This window comes from Onychostruthus taczanowskii, unplaced genomic scaffold, assembly GCF_017590055.1.
Source record: "Onychostruthus taczanowskii isolate IOZ18803 unplaced genomic scaffold, ASM1759005v1 scaffold38, whole genome shotgun sequence".
NCBI lineage: Eukaryota > Metazoa > Chordata > Aves > Passeriformes > Passeridae > Onychostruthus > Onychostruthus taczanowskii.
In genome coordinates, this window is record NW_024501237.1 from 3,332,351 (window position 1) to 3,351,094 (window position 18,744).

Sequence of the window (18,744 nt, forward strand, 5' to 3'; positions counted from 1 at the left end):
CTGTGGCCACAGGAAGTCATCTCTGCTCTGAGGGGAACATCTCCAGAGGTCTCTCTTCTCCTTTGCCGGCCGCCATCTGGAATACTACCAGACATCGACCCTTCATTGCTGGTAAGGTGTCTGACATGGGATTTTTTTTTAAACATTATTTGCTATTTAAGGCTCATTTATTTGATCTGGTGGGTGGGTGGGTTAAATAAATGCAAGATGCAGATGGAATAATGGGGAGAGTGCTCACAGAAATGTGATTCTTGGAAGGAATCGCTTAGGAGTGCACTGTTTTGTGTAGATGTTAAAGGAATGGATAGCTTCAAAAGCTTTTTTCCTCCATTTTCTGACCTAAGGCATGAGAAACTGGTTTAATACAATGTTTCTGGAGCAGAGATTTCTTTGCAGCCCAATGTTTTGAAGTTGGTATCAGATAGAAATTGGATATTTCTGTGACGGATATTCTGCAAAACACCAATTTGGTGTTTATGTATGTAAAAACAGGGAAAAGGTTGTCATATTTACCTCCTGGAAATTAGAGGTGTCCCAAAGAATATTTTCAAAAGGCTTCAGTAAATAAATTGAAAGAACAGAAGGCCATTTTAGGATACTTGAAGAAGTGGAAATGAAATGTGATTCAGCAATAGAGAATGTAGAGGAAAAACTGCCTGAAAATTAGGCTTTCCATAATACAGAAGAGTGTAAAACTAATGGAGACAAGTCTTCAATTTAAGCTCCCCAGGGAATTCATCACAGCACTAAGCCTGACAGGGTTCAAGAAGCATTTGGTCATGGCTCTCTGGCACAAGGTGTGATTCCTGAGGCTGTCCTGTGCAGGGCCAGGAATTGGGCTTGGATGATCCTTGTGGGTCTCTTCCATCTGTGATTCTGAGTTACTTCAACATTATTTTCAAACAATAAAGTCATTCAAGTCTAATGAGAGAAGTTTAAATAGACAAATACAAATGTAAGTGAAGTTAGGATTGGAGTGAGAGATAAGCAACTGAGCAAACTAATAATACAAATAACTACTCCTATAATAGACCTGTTTGTAATGTGGAATAACAGGAACTTTTATAGAACTTGATCAAACTTTAACAGGAACTTTAATAAAACAGTGCACATATTAAAAGAAGAGGAAAACCAAAATTTTTCTTGACATTATCACAGATTGGTATGTTCATGTAGACAAGAATCTGACCATGAAAGCATAAATGAAGCTTTTAAATCTTTTCTGTCTGCTGGTTGACCTAATTCTTGGGAATATGTGACAATTGGCAAAATTGTTATTCAGTCTGGTGGTTGTTAATAACTTGGTTAACAGTCACCATTTGGCATAAATTATCTTAGTTTTTGTAGTCTGTTACTGTTGCTTTTTGGCTGACAGCTTCTCTGTTTTCCTCCTGTGTGAGACTGGTTTGACTTCAGTAGCTCTGTGAGCCTCAGCTTCTGGTTGGAAGGGATTTCATGGTACTGGCATAGAAGAGTGCTGGGGATAGTTTAAAAGCACCTGTCAGTAGGCTTTCTGAAGCTAAAGTATTTTTGTTTTCCTTAAATGAATCTAAAGGTTTTCAGCAGCCTAAGTTTCAGAGTTTTGCACACTTTGTCTTGGCCAAGTTGCATTGAACTTATTGAAACTGTGCTATGATGTATTTCAACAGTTCAGTCAGTAGCCACTGACTCTCTGGTTTTTGGTAATTTTATGCAGTCTTTGAAACTTTCTTTTATCATCAGAACTGGATTATTATGAATTAAATGCTTTTGCTCTTGTAGACCCCCATCCATTCGCCCCAACAAGTTTTTCCAGAGGTCAGCAGAGACATTTCGGGTCCATCAAATAGAGAACAAGGTGACAGCTCAGATGAAAATGAAACTACTGATCTGAGCAAGAAAAGGCTAAAATCTCCCTCCAGAAGAGACAGCTACAGTGACAGCAGCAGAAGTGGTGATGAGGAGGTGATGGAGTCAGCAGCCCAGGCGGGCCCTGGCTGGAGTTGTGCGCTGTACCAGAGCTCAGGTGAAGCTGAGGCACGGGCACAGAGTCAGTACGAGGCACACCCTGCTCAGGACGCTGTTCGCACCATCCTGTATCCTGATCAGGAGGCTCCCGGCAGGGCAGAGCTGGAGGACAGGTATGCTGCTGAGAGTGATCCTCATCATCCTGCAGAAATGTTTATAGAAGTAGTTCACTGGACCTATTCATAGAAATACTTCTCTAGGTTTGCTTTTTAGATCTGCATAAAGTCAGCCTTGGTTCATATACTAATTTATCAATGACAGCCACATTGTACTTATTCCTGGTTTTCTTTTTTTTTCTGTTTTATCTGTAGTGATCTGCCTTTGGATTTGCCAGTGATCCCAACCTGTAGAACAGTACCTGAAGTTACCACATCTATGTTAATAAATGACTGTTATGCTACTCCTGTCTCTGAGCTGACTTCACACCTGGGAGAAATAGATTCATTACTCACCCAGCTGGAAAAAAATGCTGAAGAATATGAGCCAGTAATACACTATTTCTGTCTTTCAGGAGCATAAATGTCCTGCTGTGGTTGTTTTAGCCATGATTTGAGAGTGGATAGAAATTAGGCACATTCATTTACAAATGGGATAGCTGAAGGTTATACGTGCACTACTCCGGGTGTGTGCCTAATAAATGGCACATACATTGCCATTTGTAATTAATGGCAGCTGCTCATAGCAATGTCTGCAGGTATTTTCTGTGTGGGCTTTAGAAGAGTTGATACAGTTCCCTCTGTAGATGTGGAGGCATCCATGTGTACATAGGTGGATGGGTATATGTCTATTTCATGGGTCATTTAATCCTGGAAACCTTGGCATTAAATGTTTACCCACCTCTCACCCATGTACTCAGAGGAAGCTTAAATGGCAGATATCTTTCTTCTGCTCTTTTAGTTCTAGGTGGTTGTTCAGAGGTCAGAGTATAAACTGAGGCATCAAGAGACCCTGTTCTTTGCTGCATTTATAACTATGAATAACAAAGACTTTCTGTTCTGCTGCAAGATGGAGCCTATTTTTGATGTTCTTCTGAGAAAGCTTCTTGACATGACAGAAATGTCTTGTGTGTCAGAAGAGACTTCCATATCCTCACATAATCTGTTAAAAGACTGGAAAAAATTGAAATGGATTCTTGATACGTCCCAGTTGTGAGGGTCTTCCATGTTATAAGTAGCCAATACTCCATTTTGACAAGAAACTGTATTTTTCTTAGTCCCCTCTTCAGAAGTTTTTCTTCATTCTTCGTGGTGCTCTGTGATTTTTTTAATGCAGATGAGACAGATCCATATCTTTCAAATCAAAATTAATGCAAATTAAAATGGGCAAAACACATGCATGTGTTCAGTGTCCAGATAAGCTCTATGGTATTGTGTCTCTGTGGTATATGGTACTGTAGCAAAATATGCTCACTTGTTTTGTTCTGAATAATTATGGATGTGTTCAGATATTTAAAAATACAGAGCCAGTCTTATATATGGCAGCTAGATTCAGGTAAATAAGGTGGTTCTGATGTGTGCCTTCAAAATTTTATTAAATTCATAGACTTTTGGCCCCATGTTATTTCTATGTAAAACATTATTTGGTTCTGTCTAGAACTCATTAGTGATGCTTATTTGAAGCAACTAAGCTGAGCCTGATAAGAAATATGTCTTGTTTCGGGCTTGTGTCGCACTAAAATCAGTAGGTAAATCAGTTGTCCTAAATTCAGTAAAATGTTCTTATTACTTCTGATTGCCTGTTGGTAAAGTGCTGTTTTGTCCCCCTAGGAAGTGGAGCTCCGAGTGACCCTGACAAAATCAGAAAAGGGCAGTCTGGGTTTCACAGTGACCAAAGGTAACGATAGTGTGGGCTGCTACGTTCATGACATTGTTCAGGATCCTGCCAAAAGCGATGGGAGACTACGGCCTGGAGACCGACTCATAAAAGTGAGAGAATTCATGGTTTCTTATACAGGGATTGCACAAAAAGGACAACTTTGAGTCCAAAAAAAAAAGTGAACCGTGTTGTAGGCCAAGTCAAATCTGGTTAAAGGACAAGGACAAGCACCTTCTGAAAGGCATGATTCAATAGCACTTGAGAACAGCAACAAATGCTTCCTCAGTAATGCTGTCTTACTTGGGACCTGACGAGGACACTGTGTTGCTTTTGTTGTTGCAGGTGAATGACATTGATGTCACTAACATGAGCCATACTGATGCAGTCAACTTTCTGCGAGCTGCCCCAAGGACCGTCAGATTAGTGCTAGGGCGCGTTCTGGAGTTACCAAAGATGCCAGTGTTGCCTCATTTGCTGCCTGACATTACACTGATGTGCCATAAGGAGGAGCTAGGTAATGTGGAATCAATCTGCTTTTTGCTCTAAAGAAAAATCTTCCCCTTCAGTTACAAAGAAACCTTGATTTTTATTGTTTTTCCCTTCTTTCCCTGTGAAGGTCTGTTGTTATCAGGAGGCCACGACAGCCTTTATCAAGTTGTGTATATTGGTGACATTCTCCCCAGATCGGTTGCTGCCAGAGAGGAGAGTCTCCATGTACTAGATATTATCCATTACATTAATGGAGTAAGCACACAAGGAATGACTCTGAAAGAAGCCAAAAGAATGCTGGAAACATGCCTTCCAACAGTGGTGCTCAAAGCAACCAGGTGTGTTCTGGAAGCAAAATGCTTCCCTGTACTTTTTGTTTCTCTGGCATGATTGTATGAGTGTATCGATAAGTATATGAGTGAAACCTGTTCTTGGTGTGACAGGAAATTCACCACATGTTACTGAGGACTGACTCTACAGAAAGGGTCTGTAAATTCACAGCTTTTGTGCTGCAGTGGAGCACAAGGGTACATGGTACTTGCTGTGCTTTGTGCTTCTTGGGAACAGAAGGCTCTGTCCAGCTATGAACTACAAGTGTTCAAATAGACCCCTTGCAATCCAGGAAGAATTAGTCAGAGAACTGCTGTGGCACTTGGACTCACAGGTCTGCGAGGATGGATGGGATTCATCCAAGGATATGCGAGGAGCTGGCAGGAGAGCTCACAAAGCCACTCTCCATCATTTGTCATCAGACCTGGCTCACTAGGGAGGTCCCAGGTGACTGCAGGTTGGCCAGTGTGACACCCATCTGCAAGAAGGGCTGGAAGGAGGATGCAGGGAGCTACAGGGCTGTCAGCCTAACCTCAGTGCTAGGGAAGGTTACAGAACAGATCACCTCGAGTGTGACCACACAGCATGTGCAGGACAAGGGGATCAGGCCCAACCAGGAGGGGTCCAGGAAAGCCAGGTCCTGCCTGGCCCACCTGATCTACTTTCATGACTGGGTTCCCCATCAGTGGATATGGGAAAGCCTGTGGATGTGTCTGCTGGATTGAGTGAAATCTGTGATACCGTCTCCCATAGCATTCTCCTGGAAAAGCTGGCAGCCCATGCCTTGGAGAGATGCTCTTCACTGGGTTGAAAACTGGCTGGAGTGAGAGAGTGATGGTGAATGGTGCTAGTGGGGTTTCCCCAAGGCTCAGTATTGGGGCCCGTCCAGTTTAATTTCTTTATTGCTGATTTGGAAGAGGGGATTGGATGTGTCCTCACTCAGTTTGCAAATGGCACCAAGTTGTTTGGGAATGATTAGCAGTTTTGCCAGTAGTACTGTTTACTTTGATATCTGTTGATTACCGTGATTTACTTATTTTTTTAATAAATATTCCTGTAAATATTTATTTTCACAGAGATGGTCATGCAGTGTTCCCAAAATCCAAAAGCCCTGAGAACTCAAGTCCGTGGCCAATGAAAGCTAATGGTACGGTTTGTGTACTTACTCGTAGCAAGTGAAATTCAACTGTTTTAAAAATAAAGGAACTGATATGCACCGTAAGATACTATCCTAGTCCAGCTTATTGTGACCAGCTCCAACGCCTGTTCATAAAAATAAAGGAACTGATATGCACCATAAGATACTATCCTAGTCCAGCTTATTGTGACCAGCTCCAACAGGAGTTTGCTTGATCTTTCCTCTAAAAGCTCCATGAAAAGAGATTCACCAATAGTGTTTTCATTATATAATTTCTTCTGTAGTTTAGAAATTCTCTCCAATATAAAGCAGAAGGGTTCCTTTGAAAAAGGACCCAAGTGACAGATAATAGTAAAGAAAAAAAAAGTAGTCAATGACAGGTGTTTGTGGGGTTGTATCTTGTACATTTTGAGGAAAAGGGAATCAACACTATTGTCAAAGGTGCACATTTCCACTGTAAGTTGTTAAACTGTTTATCAACATTTCTCTTTGCTTGGAGTTGGTTACTTGCATAAGAATTCATACTTTCTGATTCCATTAAATAGAACATTCAAAAAGCCATTATATGAGGTGTAGTCATTCAGACAGAAGTTTGGCAATGCACAGAAACCAGGCAGAAGGTGCTACTCATGTCATAACATAGTATTAAATACCTTGCTTCTTTTATAAAAATAATCAATGGGGGCTAATTTAATTTCAGAGAAGAAGTTGTTGGTTTTTACCCATTTTTGTTTAGGTTGCTCCTGTGGTGATCCCTGTGATAAAACAGAGAAGTCAACTGATGCTTATGGGCCCAAGGTAAAAGCTTCTCTCTCGTGCCTGTTACCATTAACCAGACAAAAGGATCTACTTCAAACGCTTTTAAAACTAAATAAATGAATGAAACAATCTGGTGATCAAAGTATACAAATCCACTATTATCAATAGACATGAATAAGCAGTGTTCATAATAAATATGCAAGTCTTTAAACTGATCTGCTCTTTCTTTGGCACTGCTTTGTAGAAAGACAAATTGTCTTATGAGAAGGATGTAAGGCTATCATCCAGAATACTCCATCCAGCCCACAGTTTCTGCAGATGCTTTCATATTATATTTGCTAGGTGATTTTCTTTCTTTTTTTTTTTCCCATTAGTTCTTCCTTAGAAATGCTGTGTTGTGGGACCAAAAGTACTGAAGCTTGCGTACATTTTATAGGGATTAAAATAATGTTAAATACTACCATGTGTTCTCTTGTAGAAGCTGCTGCTTCATCAGCATGCGGGTTTTTTTCTCAGTTGCTTTAATTTCTTTTTATTTGCTCTTGCCATGTAAAACTTCCCACCCATCACCCAGATATCTCAGATGATATGAATAGAGGTTTTTATTTGTTGCTGAGGAGAGGGGAAAATTTTTTAGTCGTTGTTTGCTACTTCAACAAACTACCAATCTCTTTAGGAGTTATTTTGTACTGTTCTTTGTTTCCTCAGGTCAACGGCAATGGCATCCTGGGACCATCTCAGGGAAATACAGAAAACAATATCCATCACACAAAAGCACTAATGAACCTCTCAGGGGCAGAAGATGCACCTTCACTTGGATTTACCAATCAGATGTCAGATTTTCCTAAACACATTGACAAATCAGGTAAGGGGAGGTGAGATGGGGACTGCATCATTCTGTCTTTATTGTAGCTGCATGGTCAAATTTGCTGAAATAAGCAAATGTTAGGCTGGCAGTCTCTTTTAGAAGATCATTTCCAAGTCTTGTGCTTTTTTTTTTGGGAGTTAGTTGATGTTGAAAGTAGATTTATAGAAATTGGATTTTGTGTTAGAGAGAAATAAAGGAAGGCTAAGGTAACAGCTAGAAATAGTGCCTTGTGTCTGCCTCTTTAAATTAGTTCTTGCAAACCATTCTGTACTGGGAAAACTTGTCATTTTTCACTATTTGTCTTCAGGGGCAGAGGTTCCAGATGATGAGTATTATGATGAGGATGACCACAATGAAGTTGTCCAGTATCTGTTGGATGTTGTAGATGAGGAAGCTCAGAACCTCTTAAATCAGAATAATGCAACTTCAGAGGCTCAGAGTCTTCTACATCTGAAGAAGGCTGCATCAGAAAATCACCTGCCAGGTAATGTGAGCCATTAAAAAAGAACATCACTGACAGCGAAACACTGAAACAAGGTGGCAAGCAAGCAGTTGATTTGTCAGCTGGGAGTTGATTGACATCGATTTGATATCTAAACTGGAAGTTTCCCAAGTTGAACACAGACAAATAGTTGCCGATTACCATGAATTTGAGATGCAATGCAATAAGTGAGGTTCTGGTTTGAAATATCTGAATTTTGCATTAAGTAATCTGGAAAAATTGTTCCTATTCTAGAGTTGTCTCTTGAGTGAAATTCCTATTGTTTGGGTACCTGGCCCTGCAGCTGCAGTCATGTTGGTGTGCTGAAGCATTTAAGCATTTCATTGACTTCAGATTGCACAACTTGGAAATGTGTTGAGATCTCTCAAAACCAAAGAATTTATCAACCTGCTTTGTCTCTCTTAGAAAGATTGGCTCTTTTTCAGTACCTCCTTCTGACTGTACACCTTTCTCTTGCTTCATTCCATCCCCTCAGTTTTACTTGTTATTAACTCAAATGTAGTGAGGAGTACGATTTGTAGTTCCTTTGTGGTGTCACACTCTGTATGCATGCTGCAAAAATTCAAGTAAGATGCTTGCTGCTTCTGTAGAGATTCCTTCTAAAGCTCAAGACACACCTTTCAAAATCGTAATTATTTCAGGTCATGACTACAAGGTCATTGGGTTATTGTCACAGGTCATTGCATTAGAAGTCAGGGATCACTGAGGTTCTGGCTGTGCCAGGATCTCAGCTGAGGAATATCATTGGAGCTCCAGTACTTCCAGTTTCTTGTAGGCTGTCCTTTGTGGCTGAAGATGAATTGAATCCATAGGATATGGCAGCAGGGTGCTTCCACAGCAGACAGATACAAGTCAGATTTTATCTGGCATGTCCTAATTACATTTTGTTAATGCAAAGAGTGAGCAGAATCCTGGTTTGGACTTATTGCTGGTCTAAATCTAACTGAATTGCAGAAAAACCACTGGCAGGGGGAATGTGGTAAGTCAGGAGCTGCAGCCTGTCCATCAGTTATGCTCTGACACAGATATTCTCTGCAAGCAACCTCACATAACATGGCAACTGCTCCAGTTATAAAATAAAGAAACCTAAATTCTGATTATCCTATACAGTAAGAACACTTTTCCAACACTCTGGTAGCAAAGGGCCTCAAGAAGTGTTTCTTGGTTATTCTGGCACCTGTATTCCCTGTCTAGTGCCAGGCAGGTGGAACAGGATTCACATCTGTGAGAGGGTGGCTCCTGGGCATTTTCTGGTGTGTTTATGCTGTATCTCCTGATTTTCCTGTTCAATAGAGATGAATGGAAGGGTGACAGAAGATAAGTCTGAGGACACAGACTGTGATGGGTCATCTTTACCTGAAGATTTTTCAGAGGTAGGATAGCAAGAAGCTGGCAAGTGCTCTTTCAATTTTTTTTCCTTATTGGCATAGAATTGGTGGAAATAATATTACATGTCCTTTAAATGAGAACATCACTGTAGGTAGTAGCTTTAAATGGTGTGTAAGCATTTATTTTTAAATAGCATATGGTTATCATAAATTACTTATGTAAGAGAACAAAGCTTAAAGTTATTTTACACTATCGTGTGAAGTCCATGAGCTTTTTTTTTCCAAAAAGAGTGGTAATAAAACTACTTTGTTAATGCTACTTCAGCTTTTTAATCTGAAAGATTTCAGTGATTCCTGCTCACAGAAGGGAAGCAGTCACAGTAAAAATGAATGTTGTGTAGACCTTACTGTCCAAAATGTGGATCTAAAATTTCTTCTTCTGCTGCTTTTTGCTAGGATAAGTTCATTAGCTTGAATATCTTGTGTATGTGGTTTACTCAGTGTTATTGTGTGTCCTGGTTTACATCAGTCACTGGAAGCCTGGGTTTTGTCTCTTGTTTCAAATCAGCAGAACTCTGTCTCTCCAGCACATCCTGGCTCTTGCAGCTTTCTGTCCAGTTAGTAGAGCTGAAAATCAAATCAGGAATCTGGCTCTGTGTCAATGTGCTCTAGGGAGAGTCACGAGTAAAATTGTCCCAGTATGGCAGTGGAAAAGCAAGCTGGCCTAAAAAGTATAAATGATTTTGTAGAGTTTTTCTTGAAAGAAAGATGGAAATGCCTTCCTCTGTGCTGCAAAGTCTTCATTGTCTGCTGGGAAAGGTGTGAATAGGAGTGTGTGTTATTTGGAGGTGTGTTCCATACCCACAGTATAGGAACTGTGGCTTCAGAAGGCAGAAGTTTTCACTATCAAGCTGATCTCATAAAGGGCTTCTAAGTATTAGAAACAAAAAAAGCCAGCTGGGGAAAACTTAGGTGACTCTACTGCTGCTGTGAGTCAGGCGTGATTTTAATATAGCTTTTTGGCCTTGTTACAGTAGAGTATCTTTCCAAGTGCTCAGTGTTCTTGTCCTCTGTTATTTTGGGTTAATGAGATGTCTAAAAGAGGAAAATCTTCCATTATGTGCTGCATTGAACTTAGTACCCTTCAGAAATAGTCCCTGTAATTGTTAATTGTTTAAAATTTGCAGTATGTGAATATTGCAACTATGTCTTTTAATGTGTTTTGATATACTTCTTCTTCTAGGCAACACATGTAAATGGTTGTGAAGACTATTGTGAAGTAAAAGCTGTGCCAGAAAGGTAAAATTTCTTTTCTAGTGTTGCTTGAAAGCAAACCCATGAAGTCTGGAAGTCTGAAGTGTAATATGTTGAATGAGAGGAAAAACAACAACAACAAAAAACAAGAAACCACTCCCAAAACAAACCAAATAAAGTATCTGTGCAATGTCTTGTTGAATTGTTCTTTTGGTCTATTCCTTACTTTAAAAGTCATAATTTTCCTGAATACTAGTCAGTTTTATGTGGTTTACTACACCCCACTTTTATTTGTTCCTTTCATATGTGGTTGTAGCAAGTAACTGGACTGTGTTCAGATGTCTCCGAATAATAACATTATTTGCATTGTGTTAACAACTGGGTACTTGGATGTGAAGAAAACATTCAATCAATGCTGTCTTCAGTTCAGTTCAACCTTTATTAGTGTTACATCTTCTTGTTTTAGACCACTGCAACTCAAATGTAGCGTTCCTCTGCTCCATCAGCTCCCATTTAGATGCCTGGGGCTTTCTGTTTTTTCCATGGAGCATGAAGCATATGACTGACCAAGTTACTAGCTAGTTGTCCCTTTGAGCCACTTTGAACTTTAAATATTCCCAAGTTTGTTTTTCTTAGTGAAATAACTTTAGGCCAAGTGAAATTTCAATGAAAACGTATATGGTTTTATATGGTTGCTAAGCTTGTGGGAAGTTTGGGCTTGAGACTTGGTGACATTATTATCTAAAATACTTCACAGAATGACAGAATAATGAGGTTGGAAGAGACCTCTAAGATCATCGAGTCCAACCCCTGCCCTAACACCTCAACTAGAGTATAGCACCAAGTGCCATGCTCAGCCTTTTTTTAAACACATCCAGAGATGGTGATTCTACCACCTCCCTGGGAAGAGCATTCCAGTACTTTATCTTTCTTTTGGTGAAAATTTTTTTCCAAATATCCAACCAATACCTTCCCTGACATAGCTTGAGAATGTGTCCTCTAATACTTCATACATTCATCAGTATCTTCAACACAGCTAGAAAACTTGCAATTGAAAATAGACACTTAAGTGTAGTGAATTGTGTGAGTGGTACAAATCTATTATTGGATGCTATTTAATTTCTTAGTCTTTGAAAAGTAATTGCAGTGCTAGTTATTACTAGATTTGTATATTCCAGGCTCTTTTCCACTGTTACCTTTTTCAGATCCCCTGTGGAGATGTAAAAAAAAAAAAAAAAAAAGGGGGGGGGGGGCACAAAAAAGTTAAATTTTTGAGATCACTGGTGTAGTATTCCAGTCCAGAAATAATTGTAGCTATAAATTACTTTCTGGTGGGGTTTGGTTTTGGTTGGTTTTTTTTTGACTAGGTTGCAAATGTCTGTGTTCTAGGTGTTATTTCTTACTTCCATACCTTGTCCTCTTATAGATCCCCTCCACAGCCTTCCTTGAGCCAGGCAGATGAGGAGGAGATCACATGGGGAAGCGATGAGCTGCCGATTGAATCAGTCAGCCAGGAGCGTGTGAATAAAGGCAAGGACATCTTACATCATCAGTGGGAAACTTCAGGGTCACCTTACATAAACAGAAGTGAATTTTGAGACATCTTGGATATGTTTTGTGGGGATTCTAACCCATAAGGGGGTTAGAATAAGGGGGCATAAGGGGGATTCTAACAGCTCAGCAATGCACTGGGGAGGATCTCTACATTTTTGTGTAGTAAGTGTGTGTGAGTTAATAGGAACAAGTTTTGGCAACGTCGTGTCTGTAGTTGTAGAAAGCTGGGATCAGCTGAGATCCTTCCTCTCATCTCACAAAAGCTGTAACAAAACATACATGTTTGACTGTGATTAGATTGATATCTCATGTGTTTCACATACCAGCTACCCCATGCTCAGATTAGGCACTACTTTTGTCTTTTATCTTCGTTCTTCCAGTGCTGCTTGATGTGGCAGAGTGGAACTCTGTGCAGTTTGATGTGTTTGGCAGAAGTTAGTCTTCATTTTTTTTGAGCTAGCATTAGAAATGTTAGTTCCTGAAGTTCATATACAGCAGTCCTTTGCATTCATTTAAAGAAAAAAGGATACTTCAGACTAAGTCAGTAGGTTTAAGACATTTCTAATTACAATACCAGAGAGATTCTTGCTTTATGAATTTTGTTGTGCTTCAGAGAAGCACTGAAGACCTGATGGGAGGCAAGCTGTATTGGAAAAAAAATGTCCTTCCAAGTGATAATTGTAAGATGTGCTATTTACATGTTGAGTATTAGTGCTAAAAACATGTCACAGGCTGTAATGTGGACAGTTCTGAATTATCCCTATGTGCCTCCATCCATTTTATAAGTTACTGTGTGAAGAACTTAGATTTAAAATGTACTTGAAATTGTTTCAATGTATTTATTGGAAGTACAGGAAAATACTCCCTTTACTGGATTCATCAGGGCTGATTTTGTGTCTTACTGGTTTTGCTAGTTAATTTGCTTTTGCCTGTCAAGCTAAGAGGAGAGCTGTGTGGCATTCAGGAGAAAACAGACAGTGCAGTAGTGAACAGCAACATGCAAATCCAACTGTGAGCTACTGTTTATGTTTCCCTGGTTTTAGATATTTATTTATATTTATATCTTCTGCTAGATTTCCCCCTAGTGACAAATGAAGAGATCTCTGCACTCCCTACTGTGAATGTGCTCCCTGGAGGCAAATATTCGGGAGCCAAATTGAAGTCAGTGATCAGGATGTTGCGTGGATTGCTGGAACAGGGAGTCCCTTCTAAAGAGATTGAAGTGAGTAACTATTTGTCCTTTAAAGTCCTTTTTCCCAGTATGAAACAAAAATAGAACGGCTGGATCATCACTGCTTTGAGTACCACAGCTCTTTAATTGGAAGCTCAAAAGAGATGAAAAGACTTGACACCAAAGACTTCTCTCCCTTCTCCCACAAGCTGCTGAGAGATGAGATCAGTTTGAATTCAGTTTATAAGTGCTTTTTGCATCATTCTTGCTTCTGGGTAATTACCAAGTGAATATAATGTAAGCAGGCATAGACAAAGGCTGTAAAGTCCAGCTGCTGAATGTGAAATCAGTTTTTTCAAAGTCTTAAGTCAGCCATGTTACGTGATCTCTTTTTTGCTGATAGTGTGTAGGGTTTGATTTTGGGTTTTTTATTAATTTCATTTTCTTGGCTGTGTAAAAGATTCCTTCCTGTGACTGCATTATTTTGCACATCCACATTAGGATTTGAGTTTTAATTATTCTGTTTGTTAATGACTTGATAACATAACCACTCTTGCTATTATTTCCAATCAGTGTTTCCTAATGCACACATAATTGTTTCTTTTCAGAACCTTCAGGAGTTAAAACCTCTGGATCAGTGTTTGATTGGACAAACAAAGGAGAACAGGAGAAAGAACAGATATAAAAACATACTTCCTTGTAAGTCCTAACTCATTTGAAATTCACAGTTGACATTCTGTCTCCACCTGTATGGTCAGATGGATTGGATCACAGGTGGGATGGTTTGATTCCTAATCCTAGTATGGATGAAAATGAAGCAAGCATTTATGAAGCAGTTTAAGATCAGTGAACAATATACTACTATGCTGTGGGAGGTGGGGATGGATGTTCACAGATTTTTCAGTTGTTTTAGCAGATCCCAAGTCTTAAATGATGTATACATATAAAAACCAGACAAGGTTTTTTTCAGTTTTACCTATGCAGAATTGGGAAAACAGACATGTGTGCTATTGTCAGTAAATTTCCTGCCACAAAATTCTGCTTGTTAGGTGTTGAGAAGTAAGAACTGACAGAGGTTAGTTCTATGTGAGAAAAACTCAACCTCTTGTTTTTCAGAGTTGCTGCAGTTCAAATCACATGTCCCTCCTATCTGCTGGTTTATATTTCTCCTGCAGACATCTTTTTCTTTATTGAAAGTACTGATTAGTGTCCTAAATTATTTAAGTGATTTATCTCTTCTAAAGCAAGCTGTGGAAGCATCAGTGGAGAGAAGTGCTGTGTGAGTGCGTGAGGCTCAGCGCCTGTATTGTGTGAAGGTCTGATGATGTGCACACCTAACATGAGGCCTTTCTGTTGTGTGGGGGTGACAGATGACACCACCAGAGTCCCTCTCGGGGTCGAAGGGGGATACATCAATGCCAGCTTCATTCGCATGCCCGTGGGGAACGAGGAGTTCGTTTACATTGCGTGCCAAGGACCTCTTCCTACTACTGTAGCAGATTTCTGGCAAATGGTTTGGGAACAAAACTGTACTGTGATTGCCATGATGACTCAGGAGGTGGAAGGAGAAAAGATAAAGTGTCAGCGCTACTGGCCAGACGTGCTCAATAAAACCACCATGATCAATGACAGACTACGCCTTGCTCTCGTGAGACTTCAGCAGCTGAAGGGCTTCATCATCAGGGTGCTGGAGCTCGAAGAGATTCAGGTCAGTGAATCTAATTCTGCATGCTTAGAGTTTTTTTCTGAGTGTTGCCATATTTATCCTTATACTTCTGCCTTTCCTGCTTTCACTTGCATTGTCTACATCAAGAGGCAACCCAGGGCTTCTCTTCTTTGCCCAGTGATCATTACTGGGCAGCTGTTCCTCGTGGCAGCTTGTGCTGCTTTGTGACCTTCGTAGGAGAAAGCATTTGGGCCAGGCTGTGATTTCATTACACTAATGAGACTCTAAATTTTGTCTCCCATTGGCCACAGAAACATATGTAGGGATATGAATTCACTAATAATTCAGCCTGGCTGGTTACTCCTCTGTGTGATCAGCTCAGTCTGCACAGTGAACCTTACACTTTTAAATTACTTACTAGTTATTCCAATTTAGCTCTTGTTTTGAATTACAAAGCACCTTCACTGGGGAAATCCCTGTATTCTGAGACTTTTCTTTGGGAACTCCAGTTCTTTCTTTTTATTTTTGCCACATGCCAAATGGTGGTGTTGTTTTTGAACCTCAGACAGGTGAAGTGCGGCACATTTCCCACCTGAACTTCATTGCCTGGCCTGACCACGACACCCCCTCGCAGCCGGATGATCTGCTCACCTTCATCTCCTACATGAGGCACGTCCACAGGGCAGGACCCATCATCACCCACTGCAGTGCAGGCATCGGGAGGTCGGGCACCCTCATCTGCATAGATGTGGTCCTGGGGCTGATCAGCAGAGACCTCGATGTGAGTATCCCAGGGGATGGGCCCAGGGGTGCTCCTGACCTGCAGGAAGTGTGTTCCACTGCATCCATGCAATCTTTTAAAGAGTGTGCCGTGCTGTTGGCAGTACTATGTTTCTTTGCTGGTGATCCCAGATGGGGAGAGATCTAATATCCAGTGGCTCTTGGGTTACTCAGGGAACCTCAGCAGCCAGGTACCACTTGAAGTATGTTGCAAGGTAGTGGACTTCTGGCACATGACATGGGAAAAATGGTGTTGCCATGATGGCTTGGGCAGTTGGCGGAAGGAGTGCGTGAATTGACTTCTCCAGTCCAACCAGGGATGGCTTTCCAGGGTGATCCACAGGAGGGTGCTAGCTTCCTTATGTTTATGTCCTTCAGCGGCCTGGGGTAGCAAAACTGTGGTGGATTTCTAAGGAAGATGAGCTATGTTATGCTTAGCTCTGTGGAGTTTCCAAGCTCCTTCTGAATGTCTGAAACTCTCTTTTCTGCATGCTTAGCTTACAGTAAGCAAGAGAGCCAGTGTCCAGAAAGAACACAAGACAAAGGGGGAGTATCTGATGTAGGATCACAGCCAGATTGCCCGGAGACAGCACACGCTGGTTACCTACCAGACAAACATAGGCTGTAGTGAATTATTTGTTTCATTACTAATGTAACTAATTCTGTTCCCTGGTTTGATGCTGGAGATGTTCCTTTGTTCTGCATGTCTGTCTTGTTTGCATGTTTAACTTGCTGTTTGTTTTGGCAGTTCGACATCTCGGACCTGGTGCGCACCATGCGTCTGCAGAGACACGGAATGGTTCAGACAGAGGTGAGTCTGGATTCCCCAGGCATTCACTGAACCATCTGAAGCGCCAGAAAGCTTCGTGATGCACACAGCAACTGTCTTTGTGCGCTGTAATGTGACACTTGTGTCACAATAATTAAATCAGATGAGTAGCAGGATGTGTTTAACATTTGTAAACACAAGCTGTTTTTAACATGCTGTATTGTTTTGATCTGTGTTTAAAAAAAAATGTGAGTTTTCATCTTCAAAAGCGTGTGTTTATAGAGGAGGTCAGCTAAGCTTTCTTGGTTTAAAGTTGCATTATAAACTGAAGAGAAGGCCTTAACTGTAGCTGCTGTGAATCAATGAAATGTCTTGAGATCTCTTTTGGTAATATATTCATCCAGAAGTTCAATCTTTTAGAAATAATCTGAATCTAATGCTAATTAACATTAGAGATGGTCATCACAAGGTCTAGTTAAAATCTGCACTTTTTCTTTGAATGGGAAGGAATTGTGAAATCATAGTTTAAAAAACCCTGAAATCAAATAAGTAAACTATCAGCCCCATCCCCACCTCACAGCCCAAAACATCTATCAGCCCCCACACCTCTATCACTCAGATTAAGGTAAGAAATTCCACTGTCCTCTGAGTTCTGTATTAGTTGGCATTGATGTAAGTCCTTGAAATTTACTTGATGTCTTCATTTCTACATACATAAAGTGCCTAGACTCCTTTAGGTGGTTTTGGTGTGAAAGAAAGGTAAATGTCCCATATGAAATACTATCTTTAGTGACAGAAGAGTGTCTGTATTTGCTTTAAGTTGAGGTTGCATATTTTTCCACTGTGGCCTTTTTGTTTGTTGGGGATTTTGTTGTTGTTGTTGTTTGGGGTCTTTTGTTTTCTTGGGGATTTGGTGATGGTGGTTTTATTTAATAATATAATTAGTATTGAAAGTGCTGTACAACTGTGAAGTGCAAGTGAGAGCACTTAGGTGTGCAGGCATTTTTCACATGTTCTGTAATTTCCTTTTCCTTACAGGATCAGTACATTTTCTGCTATCAAGTTGTCCTTTATGTCCTGAACCAACTCCAGGATGAAGAAAAACAGAGAGACAAATAAAATACTGAAGCAAAAGTGCATTTAAAAAAAGGAAGCAAGGAGGTTGAGAGACTTTGGAACATTTTATTTGTCTTGCCAATAGTTTTCTAATCCCTTTTTTAAGTTGCTGTCCAATGCCTTTTCTATGAAGTCTCTCCATCATTCCAAATAAAGTATATAGTTTTAAGGGAAATGGATAGCTCATACAATACCACTATTATCTTCAGCCCCATGGATGCACATGTGAGATTTTTGTATAACAATATTTAATAAATCTGCATTTTTTTGCAGTTTCCTTAATATGTCATAAAATACAGAAATAAAAATATTTTAATTTAAAAAGAAAAGTAAAGAAGAAGGAAAAAAGTAATCCTATACTACTTCCTGCAGTTCTGCAACTGTTTTGGGGTATTTGTTTCTTTCAGGGTGGGGAAGTGGGAGGGATGAAGCAGTATTTTTATCTTGTAAACTTTATTACAAAGACCTTTTACTAGTCTCTTTTAAAAGCTTGTTCATGGCACCGAATTTTTGCCCTTCTAGTCCAATTAGAGCTATTTTATAGAGGGTATCTTGAAATCAGCATTTAAGCTTTAAGAGATGCCTGTTAGCATAAGGATAGTAGTGAATGTTAACTGTAAGTTAATAATGTTTACTTCATAGAATTTTATGTATATATTTATATACTTTTACACACACACACACAAAAAAAAAAGCTGAATTATTTGGTGTCTAACCTTATAATTGATTAGGCATCGCTACTCTGTAAATAAAAAGATACCTAATGTACACTGATCACTGGGTCTGGGTGGTTTTTTTGTCCTCGTGACTGATTTTTCTTGGCCTTCCATGGCATCATTCCTTGTGGTTGCTGCCCCTCAGACATAAAGGCTGTGCACATTTTAAGTTTTCAGTGTCCTTCTGTTCTTCAGTAAGTGTTTGAAAAATCTGGCAGAACTGTGGGCTCCTTTCTGGAGAGTATCCACACTATGGTGAAGAGTTTCTTTTCCCTCCCTCCCTGTTTTTAGCACACCTGGGCACTGAGACCGTATCACTTTTTTAGGGGTGTGCTTGCACTGCTACAGCAGTGTTCTGACAACAGTGTAACTTATTCTGCTTAGGGCACCCAGGCTTGAGGTTGGAGGCATGATATTGGATTCTAAGTAGCTCAGTGGTTTAGTGATACTGTAAACAGTCCAAACTGTTGTGATAGAAAATT

The 18,744-nt window shown here is 40.1% G+C and overlaps 1 protein-coding gene across 1 annotated transcript in view; it reads left to right on the forward strand.

Moving 5' to 3' along the window:
* The window catches only part of PTPN13 (protein tyrosine phosphatase non-receptor type 13), a 109,132-nt gene extending 90,839 nt beyond the window's left edge, over window positions 1-18,293 (forward strand). The window contains exons 30-48 of the mRNA XM_041412152.1: window positions 13-111; window positions 1,762-2,120; window positions 2,319-2,493; window positions 3,774-3,932; window positions 4,165-4,336; window positions 4,439-4,649; window positions 5,718-5,788; window positions 6,516-6,577; window positions 7,247-7,403; window positions 7,714-7,890; window positions 9,202-9,281; window positions 10,480-10,535; window positions 11,917-12,020; window positions 13,118-13,266; window positions 13,824-13,914; window positions 14,586-14,923; window positions 15,447-15,662; window positions 16,410-16,472; window positions 17,469-18,293. Coding sequence (XP_041268086.1) covers window positions 13-111; window positions 1,762-2,120; window positions 2,319-2,493; window positions 3,774-3,932; window positions 4,165-4,336; window positions 4,439-4,649; window positions 5,718-5,788; window positions 6,516-6,577; window positions 7,247-7,403; window positions 7,714-7,890; window positions 9,202-9,281; window positions 10,480-10,535; window positions 11,917-12,020; window positions 13,118-13,266; window positions 13,824-13,914; window positions 14,586-14,923; window positions 15,447-15,662; window positions 16,410-16,472; window positions 17,469-17,549 — 2,820 coding nt within the window. The 3' untranslated portion in view covers window positions 17,550-18,293. The remainder of the gene's footprint in view (window positions 1-12; window positions 112-1,761; window positions 2,121-2,318; window positions 2,494-3,773; window positions 3,933-4,164; window positions 4,337-4,438; window positions 4,650-5,717; window positions 5,789-6,515; window positions 6,578-7,246; window positions 7,404-7,713; window positions 7,891-9,201; window positions 9,282-10,479; window positions 10,536-11,916; window positions 12,021-13,117; window positions 13,267-13,823; window positions 13,915-14,585; window positions 14,924-15,446; window positions 15,663-16,409; window positions 16,473-17,468) is intronic.
* The last annotated feature ends 451 nt before the right edge of the window (window positions 18,294-18,744 follow it).